We start from the raw sequence: 10,000 nt of genomic DNA, 5'->3' as shown, positions 1-10,000 counted from the left end.
CAAAGGTATGGGATTTGAACTTACTTAACCACTTGTTTCTGAAAATCTGGCGTTGGCTTAGGTTTAGAATGCCCGGCCACTCATTTACATAGGAATGGACATCCCTTTTTCTTTTAACAAAGCAGCAACAAGAAGAAAGTAGTGCAGTAGATGGGGATTTTGCAGTCGTTACTAGCTTTCATTTCCATGCTCATTGTATGGATCGAATCGCGTACCTTGATCGTTTCAATTTTGAGTAACCATGGACTGGGGAAATGCATTTGTTTGTTTACTTTGTGTTGCTTTTTACAACTATTTTTTGCGTTATGATTGATTGAATGACTACATGTTGTTATTTGGGAAAGAAATCAGTAACGTTCCCACTTATAACAAAGGCGAGAAAAGAAGCAGATGGTATATGAAATTTCACACAATATTTACATATGCTGAATGACTGCAGTAAATCAAATTACGTGAAAAGTTTCTCTCGCAACTACAATATGTCTCTTTTCCTTTGATAGAGCTTTGTTCTACATCTGGGGATTTTTACAGCCAGCAAAAGTGTGAGACATTATATCCAGCACTTATTGTAGGCTGATTTACAGTTGTTTGCTTTATGATATGGTCACGGCCTGTGAATTACAATGAGGCTGCCAGTGACCTACTAGCGAAACTGAGACCTCACTACTTTTGCCATGTTTATAGTGTTATCATTATGTGAAGTGGTCTGCATTTTCCCATGGAGCCTAATTGGTTTTGCATTATCCAGTTTGGTTTGGCACACTAACAACATCCCTGTCAACCTTGCTTCAAATCATTGCCCAGGAAACTAAGAAGCTTCTATTTTATGGGTTTTTTTTTTTAATTTTTGTTAAGCCAAGCATACATGCTCAAAAATTTAAAGCAGAGGACATTCGTCATGATCAGTTAAAGTTTTCTGTAGTTTTGCAGTCTTCTAAATGGTCCAATTATGTTCATTAGAATGATTACTTTTCCACGCAGGAGATGACACTGAAAATGAGATACTTGCTTTTGGTGAAGAGGTTCATGTCAACAGGAAAAAGGAATGATTTGAGACCAGACACTTCTGTGATATATGAATCAGTTTCCAAGTAATAACAATTGTAAGTGATGCGAATAATTTAATGTTTGGGATTACCTTATAGATGCAAGTTCCTCTTTAAGTGTTACAGCTGCACCTTCAAGAGTGCCCTGTACCTCTTCAAATGCCGGTAGCAAAGCCATCAAATCATTTGCTGCATATCGTAAATCCAAAGGTCATCAGTGGAAACAGCGTGTGATTAAGACGGCAGGGAAGGTAAAAGAAGAAGAGGTTGCAGTTGGAATTGGTCTGATGGAATTTAATACAAAAGAGTCCAGACTGAGGCCAGTAAGAAGGAAAAGGGTAATGCTTCGAATATCGAACAAAGCACCATACAATGATGTCTGTGCCCAAGCTGCGGCGAAGTTTAGAACCTATCACATTAATTTTTACCAGGAGGGAGAAGAGTACCATTTGCTTTATGAAAGTGGAATGGAAGCTCAGTTTCTACCAGGGACAACAGAACTCAGGACCTGAGTGCAAGCGAAAATCCCATCACCGACGATCATGCGCTATCAGAGGAAGAGGGTGCTAGCCGACCAGAAAAGAAAGTGAAATTGACCCAAGTTGAAACCAGCATGAAATCGCAAATTTACGCATCTTTAGCCCTTCCGTAAAGATGCGTAAATATAAAGCCTCTTCTTTACGGACAAGTTCCGCGTTCTGTAAAGATGCGTAATGCAGAGAAAGCGTAAAGACTGCTTAAAGAATATTAAATGTTCGTAAAGGATAAGGATCAAAATGGACATAATTAATCACTTTCTACTTGGAGAAATACTTAAAGAAGTGAAATAATTATGGCTCATCCATCTTCGGCAGAATTACCATGGTATTTTGACCAGTTTCGCTTTTAACACTTTACGCGTCTTCAATATTCTTTACACATCTTTACTCGCTGTTCTTTACGAATCTTTAACATTCTTTACGCACAATCAATCTTTACGAGTCGTTAATTTTCTTTCCGCATCTGTTTTCTGTCTTTTACACCGGTTCTAAACTTTCTGTTCACATATTATGTTTAAGCTACCTTTTTTAAATGCGCCTGGAAACTCATGATCAGGGAGTTGTCGTGATGAGAGACAATCATTGTTTTTTTTTCTTTTTTACCATGAAATGGACCCTGCAATGACATGTGGAAGCATGTTGCTCTAATGTTTTTAATAGTGAGCTTGTCGAACTTTAAGATCAGACTTTCAATGGTTCTAACATTCATCTGTGTTTTATCCAGAGATGACACTGGTTTAGTACTCGGGATGTTTGATGAAGAGTCCCTAGGCACGAAAATACATAGAAACGAGGCTGCCGCAGACCGTGTGAGTGTACTGCGTCGGTGGGAAAGTATAACATTTGAATTGGCTAACGTAAAGAGTTAAAAAGGCCTACTCTGGGGCCTTAAGTCGCCGTGACTTTGAGCGACTTTGGGCGATTTCAGGCGACTTAAGCAAATTAGTAGAAAAAACTTTGCGACTTTAGGCGATTTAAGGCGACTTAAAGCGATTTTATTTAACTGAAGTGATAAAATGAAAGTTAACAACAGTCTCTCCATAAAATGTAAAAATATTTGCAGAATACCTTGAAATAAACACAACATGATTAGAGTGGGGTGAATGGGGTCAGTTGGGAAGGGTGGAAACCTTATAACATTTCGTACCATTAGCGAATTAAGGCGATGTTAGGCAACTTTAGGCGACTTAAGGCGACTTAGGGCAACTTAAGGTCCCAGAGTAGGTCTTTACAAAGACTGACGTTTTGAGCGTTAGCCCTTCGTCAATCGCTCTGACGAAGGGCTAACGCTCGAAATGTCAGCTTTGTAACTCTTTCAGGTGGCTAATTTACGTTCTCAACTCAGTTATTAAGACTGAATTACGCCTTTCATTCGGACGATTCTTCCGACAAACGATACGACACATTCACCGCCGTTCGACACGACGAAATTGACGCATTTCACCACCACCTTAATGAACAAAACACTGACAAACAGTTTACCAGAGAAGTCGAAGAAAATGGCAAACTTCCTTTTCTAGACTGCCTGGTAAGCCACAACGACAACTCATTTCGGACGACAGTTTACAGGAAACCGACACACACCGACAGATTACTAGACGAGTCATCCTACAACCCTACATCACACAAAGCCACAACTATCAGAACTCTAACACGACGCGCACAACTAGTATGCGACTCGACAGACAGCTTATCCGACGAGAACAAATACCTTCGCCGTGTTTTTACGAAGAACAACTACAACAACGACTTCATCCGACGAAACACTCACCGACCCAATACCACTACCGAAACAAACGACACCGCAACCCTTACGACTACAGCAACGATACCGTACATAAAAGGCATGTCTGAAAACATCTCGCGCATCTTACTACCCTTCAATATCCGCGTCGCCCACAAACCCATCACCACACTACGTCAGTTACTAACCAACGTTAAAGACAAAGACGAACCGAGGAACAGACAGGGAACGATTTATAAGATCAATTCTTCCGACTGCCAAGCCTCCTACATCGGTGAGAGTGGCAGAAACCTCACAACAAGACTGACTGAACACAGACGGGCGACGAGGAAAGGTGATGTCAGCAATCACATTGCCGAACACCATCGACTTACCAACCACAACATTGACTGGGACTCTGCGCAATGCCTAACCTACAGCACTGACTATTTTCAACGACTGACTCTGGAAAGCTGGTTTACTAACTTAGAACAGACTCCCCTAAACAGATGTCAACAACTACCCGCTCCATACAAACGACTCATTCACGACATAAACATCACAAACGACCGAAAAAGAACAACCTAACTTTACCGACAGATCGAAACAGACCAATCACGACCGACTTACGTCACTTGAGTCTTACAGCCAATAACATCACGGCAAAACCAACCGATCATTTCACACGAACTGGAATAAGAACATTCTACTTACAACAATCATTCACTTGACTCTGATGATGACTTCCGCACAGGTTGTCGAAACGTCAGTCACTACCACCGACAACAGTCCTTCTTAGGACTACACTCACCCGGACGATCAGACTACACCTTCACTTCCTTCTACATTGATAGGCTGTACCTCAACCTATTCATGATCCCTAATCGATGCACCATGCCGTTTGGCTGTTTCTCCGTCTACTGTGGAAGGAAAAGTAACTTACCGGTGTACGCTACCGAGGAGGGCATAGAAAAGTTTAAAAGTAACCCTCAGGTATACACTACCCAAGAGGGTACAGAGGAGATTAAAAGTAACCCTCAGGTATACACCACCCAAGAGGGTATAGAAAAGATTAAAAGTAACCCTCATGTATACACTACCCAAGAGGGTAGAGAAAAGATTAAAAGTAACCCTCAGGTATACACTACCCAAGAGGGTACAGAGGAGATTAATGCACAATGCACCATGCCGTTTGGCTATTTCTCCGTCTACTGCGGAAGGAAAAGTAACTCACCGGTGTACACTACCGAGGAAGGCATAGAAAAGATTAAAAGTAACCCTCAGGTATACACTACCCAAGAGGGTACAGAGGAGATTAAAAGTAACCCTCAGGTATACACTACCCAAGAGGGTAAAGAGGAGATTAAGAGTAACCCTCAGATATACAGTACCCAGGAGGGGATAGATGAATTTAAAATAACCCTCAGGTACATGTAAATAATACTCAAACCTAGAGGACCATTCAATGCATTTTCAATAACACTGCGGTTGAGGCAATACTCATTTAAAAAATAAGGGCGAGACAAAGCTGCTAAAGGAGGGTAGCAAGACAGAAATTAACTTATACAACCATTATTCTTTCCCAATTCCCAAGTCTTGGTATCAAACTCGGCTAAACTTGAATGAATTCCCCGTGATCATTCGACTGTAGGCATTTCCCGCCAAATCTACCCGGTAGTTTACTGTCAAAAGAGATTTGATTTACCGTATCAACAACAGGAATAATAATTCAGTTGAGAACTCACAAATACATCTGGTGGAAATTCTCGCTGTTTAAGTAGTGCGGTTCAGAGACCAAATGAAGATGCAACATACAAGTTGTTTGATTGCCTGGTGTTGAACTAACAGCCTTGTTGGCGGGCTTGAGACCGCTGGCGTGACACTACGTATTTCATCGGAGAATCGACGAAACGTTTCGTTCTTTGCAGAAGCATTCAGCCCGATTCCACATTAATTTTCCGTTAGCAAACATTAGTCAAGAGCTTTTTCGGGCCGAGATTAATTGGATCCTGTAACTCTTGAAAGTTCAGCCGATTGATCGAAGACTTCGGCCTCCATGATGAGATCGCGCTAAGTGATTCCGATCCAAGATTCATTGTGAATTGTTAATTAATAGGCGAACCTTTAACTTATAAAATAACAACCACAATGGACGGAAGGTTCCTTGCCGAGCTGTCCGTAACGCACAAGTACAATACCTGACGTTATACATTATACATGCGAACAAAACAAGTGATCTGGATTCCGAACGTTAACGCGCGCGTTTTTGTTCACAAATACAACAGACATGGATAGCTAAAACTTTATATTTCATTAACTCCTCTTTTATTATGAGGCAAGGTTACAAGATACCAAAAAATGCAAGAGTATTTTTGAAAATGCAGCAATGTTTTGCCATGAATTTTAAATTACAGCTGAGGAAACTACACACATTTGTTTCTTTTTTTCGGCATTCTTCATTACCTCAAATCTTTTTCTGAATTTTTTTGTTTTAAGGTACTACTCACATAATACAAGGGTTCGTTTAATTCTTCGCAGGCTGTTGGTTTATCTTCATGGCATGCCCAGTTTTGATTAACCGCATAGACACCTACCGACTGCAAGTGTTAATTGGTTCTCTACGTTGATGACAGAAATGATAGCGCCTCTCTAGAATACATGCTGCGAATTTTTTCCAAGGCCAAAGCTCGTCATGACATCAAACAATAGACAAACAGACAAAAGTCCTCGTCGTCTATAACCCCGCTATCGTATGTTAAAACTACGGCTTCTCGTGTTCAAACAGATGTTCTTGAGATTTATAAATATGAAACCAGGATATCCTCATTTCGGTATTCGGAAAAGATGGAACTTGAAGCTACCTGAGTGTACACTGAGCTTTCCTTTTCAATATGTATCATACTATTATATAAGTATTTCTTTTTTTTGCTCTTTTTGGAAATTCTCCTTGTAACCATCTTCATGTGCTTTTTAGATCTCATTTTAATCTTAGTTTTTTTAAAAAAATTGTCCATATTTTTACTCAGTCTGATTTACATATCTATTTAGTCATTCTTTTACACGGTACTTTCTAGCACTCCGGTTTGACTTTGTTAGTTTAATTTGCTTCTGTCGCGTACTTTTCATAATTTCGTATGAAAACAGTCTTAGATTAGCTAAGAGAAGAGTTTTTAAAGAGCTCATAATAAAGATGGATACTTGGTTTAAAGTTTTTAAAAGAAAAGCCGAATAGACTGACAAACTTGAGTAAACTTTCACGTGCAAAGGAACCGATGAACGTTAACATCGCACGCGGCAATTGCGAGGACTTTCAGCTCGAGAGCGAACTGGAACATCTCTCTGATATTTAGATAGTGTCAGCTATGTCAGATATACCATAATTTCTTACTCCAAAACCCCGTGAAAGAGAAGAGATAATAATATGGCTGTCAGCTACATTCGAATTCCTCGAGATATTAAATGCATAAAACAGGTTTAAAACACTGGAGTGTTTTTTAGAGACTAACAGGTGCTTGTCACAATTTTGTAGCAGTTCTGGTCATTTTAAAGACCTAACCTATAAGCCTTAAGTGGTCAGCATTTGATTGCGAGGCCCTCAATTTCACACTTGGTACCTTTACTTTTCAGAAAAATCCGACAGCTAGATGAAAATGATTTGATCTCTCTCTGGTTTAACTAAGACTTAAAGAAAGACATAGTAGTAAACTCTACTCTCTGACATTCCGTGGCTTACAATGATACTGTTTAACATAATCTTTTCCAACCTCGGAAAATCTTGCCATAACCTATCGTAATAAGATTAAAAACTAGTTACAACTACAGTCGAACCTCCACAACGGCCACTTTCTTCTGTCTTCAGGGTGGCCGTTGTGTAGAGGTTCGACTTTATGAAAATTGAGACGGGAAATTGTCTGGAATTTTCTGGAAATACTCACCACAACACTCATTAAAACTTCTCGATCAGTTCTTCTAAATTAACAGCATTTATATTGAAATTGCACGTGAAGACCAATTCCAAATGAAAACGTTTGACCTTAGCATAAGGCCCCGTTGTTTAACCAGCTCTTTTTAACTAACGGGGCGTTGTGGGGATTTTTCAAAAGTGAAGTATGGGGGGGTTAATATCGTGTCTAGGGTATCTACGGGATTTTCATGTCGACTTTCCTGCTATGTTTTCGAAAAGTGAGATTATCTAGGATAAGGAGTGTGTGTGTGTGTGTGTGTGTTTTTTTTTTTTTTGAGTGGTGGGGGAGGGGAAGTGGCAGGCTTACAAATCAGCTGCATTAGATAAACATTTACCACTAGCAAATGATTTTTGCTTTAAATAATATTCGGATGCGCACGTTTCTGCCACCTGAATCAGAAGGCTTTGTTGTTATTTACCAGAAAAAAATATCTTGCAAGGCGGGGACGTGGGATAGTCGAGACACCCGAGGACTTCCTTCTGGCTTCGCCCATGAGCTTCTACGGCTCGCTGAGTCACTGAAATCTGGGCTTGGCCGTGGAAGGTCTGGGTACGAAACTAGGGTAGAGCATCATAGCGCAAATAATTCTTACCCGGCAGGAACTCGTCAGATTTTTCTTTGTAACACTCTAGTGACAGAAGTTCTGTCTATCCTGCTTCATGTTGCTCCTCTGAATTTCCGAATATCTCTTGAATGAAATTGAATTGAAATTGCACTGCGACCGGAAGCCAGACTTACTTCCGCTTGAAGTGTCACATTTTCACGTGCAGCCGTCCTCTCTTCACACGGACGTGAGAGCTGTGAATTTCGCGTTGTTCACTAGAGTTGCGTGCGTCATTTTGGTTAGCGCTTCAAATATGAACCATTTCTTTCACATTTCTCATCCGAAAAGCTGCGAACATAAGGACAAACGAAGGCGAACAGTATGTTCATTCACGTAAGAATCTAGTTTAAAAAAGAAAACATTGAGGTAACTCATATTTTTCGAGTCACAATAGCTAACCTTCTCAGTGAATAGTGTCTGTGGCTTCGAGCAGACATGCGGTGATTGCAGGGAATTTTCGCAATTGAGTGAATTTAAATAGGTGAGTGTAGGTTAAAGAAGTTTTACGCGAGGACAAAAGTTTAGCTTAGTGGAATGTTTAAGTGTGCGCCGGCAAGAAGTTTTGTTTCGGCATATTTTCTTTCGGTATGTTTTAATACTTAATGTAGAGTACCGATGGAGTGAATCGAACAACAGGACGTGTCAGTGCTCAGGGAAATGGTTGTCAGCGATGTTTTTGGTTTCAAGAAAGGAAGTGTCAGCCGGAGGAAAACCTGGAATTCGATAGCTGAAAAACCTAAATCAGTTCGATTCGCTAATGGTTCGTATCAAAGACAAGAGAGCAGTTAGAGAGCGCTGGGAATTGTTTAAATGAAAATTCAAGTCCTACATCTTTCGTGAGTTGATGATGGTCGGCTTTTTCAACTAAGAACTCTGGTTTACATCAGGCTGAATCGAGGTTGTCGAGTTTGAAAGGTTGGTAATTAAATTCTGGATTTTTTAGAATCATAGGCGTCATAAATAAGGAAAAACTCTTTATCCGAAACGACGTTTATAACATAGTTAAGTAAGAGCATTTCTCGAATGCTCTTAGACGAATTCATATTTACAACCCTTTGATTTTGTTTTTTCAAAACATAAGTGGATAGAGACAACGTTGCCGTCGCGAAAAGCTTAAGGTTTTCTTTCCCGGCGGGAAAAAGTGTACTCCACACCAGTCTTAATCGGTCATCGGTGTCGCCATCGTCTGAAAATAGGGTTGCTAAAGGTCCTTAATGTCTCATGGAATGGCGTTCTTCTGGGTTTTCTTATACCTTACCATTCAGTAGCTCAACAGATATCTTGTCATGATGTCATCTAATTTCCACGAGAGATGTGTGATTAAGTGACTTGATTTTCACCTCTCAAGAAGATATCGAAGATCACTGAAGAGTTTCTTAAATTTATGACACATCTCTACCTAGCTTCCTATTTGACTCTGTGTTATGATCACTGATGGAGCCTTCACTTTGAAATTGTTTCCAATTGCCAGCTGTAAGATTCCCTTACTTAGAGACAGCTTTGTAAGAAGGCTGGCCATCAGAAAATATTCCAATGATGAGCTCAAATCTTGTTATTGGAATATTCTTTGATGGCCTTTTACAGATCGATTCATGTTTAAGAGCGGTAGTTTGGATCTTACGACTTTGTAAACAGGAGTTTACATCAATTCCCTGAAATAGATAGGTAAAGAGACTTCAATTGCTTTTCCAACTGGGTTTTCATCTTCTAGCGAAGCGGTGGATACCTGGTAGGCCTTCCATTTCAAATGGTCAGCGGTTTAATGTTAAGTTCAAGATGGCGTGGAGTATATCAAATAGTACTAATGGGAAGCTCAAAATTTTCAAAGGTATGTATATCTAAATGATTCACCATATTTAAAAAGTATTTTATTTGACCAATACATGATTTTTAGGGGTACTCCATTGAGTATGGCTCAGCATTTTCTCATGACTCTCCCTTGTGGCCTGTTTCATCCAACTGACAGCTAAGTAATGGAATATGTTCCTTTTCTTTGTTCCTGTCTCTTTTGTTGTGGCTACATTGTCCTCCCACAATCGATGGATAAGAAAAAGTATTTTCCATAGTTCTTTGGTGGCTTTCAGTTCTTTAAGTTTATTGACAGAGATGTCAAAAACTGACTG

At 40.0% G+C, this 10,000-nt stretch overlaps 1 protein-coding gene across 4 annotated transcripts in view; it reads left to right on the top strand.

The window, feature by feature from the left end:
- The first annotated feature begins 8,066 nt into the window (after positions 1-8,066).
- LOC111345852 (THO complex subunit 1) overlaps positions 8,067-10,000 on the top strand; it is a 13,102-nt gene continuing 11,168 nt past the window's right edge. Inside the window, exons 1-3 of one of the 4 annotated variants that reach the window (XM_088733902.1) lie at positions 8,067-8,358; positions 8,486-8,792; positions 9,589-9,705. In XM_088733902.1, the coding sequence (XP_088590028.1) occupies positions 9,654-9,705 (52 nt within the window). In that variant the 5' untranslated portion in view covers positions 8,067-8,358; positions 8,486-8,792; positions 9,589-9,653. Of the gene's footprint in view, positions 8,793-8,853; positions 9,351-9,588; positions 9,706-10,000 lie in introns of those variants that run through there. The other 3 variants (XM_022953143.2, XM_088733881.1, XM_088733889.1) reach the window with 3 other exon arrangements.

This window comes from Stylophora pistillata, chromosome 1 (genome assembly GCF_964205215.1).
Source record: "Stylophora pistillata chromosome 1, jaStyPist1.2, whole genome shotgun sequence".
Lineage (NCBI taxonomy): Eukaryota > Metazoa > Cnidaria > Anthozoa > Scleractinia > Pocilloporidae > Stylophora > Stylophora pistillata.
The sequence above is the reverse complement of the archived record's forward strand: the minus strand, read 5'-3'. Positions and strand labels throughout refer to the sequence as shown.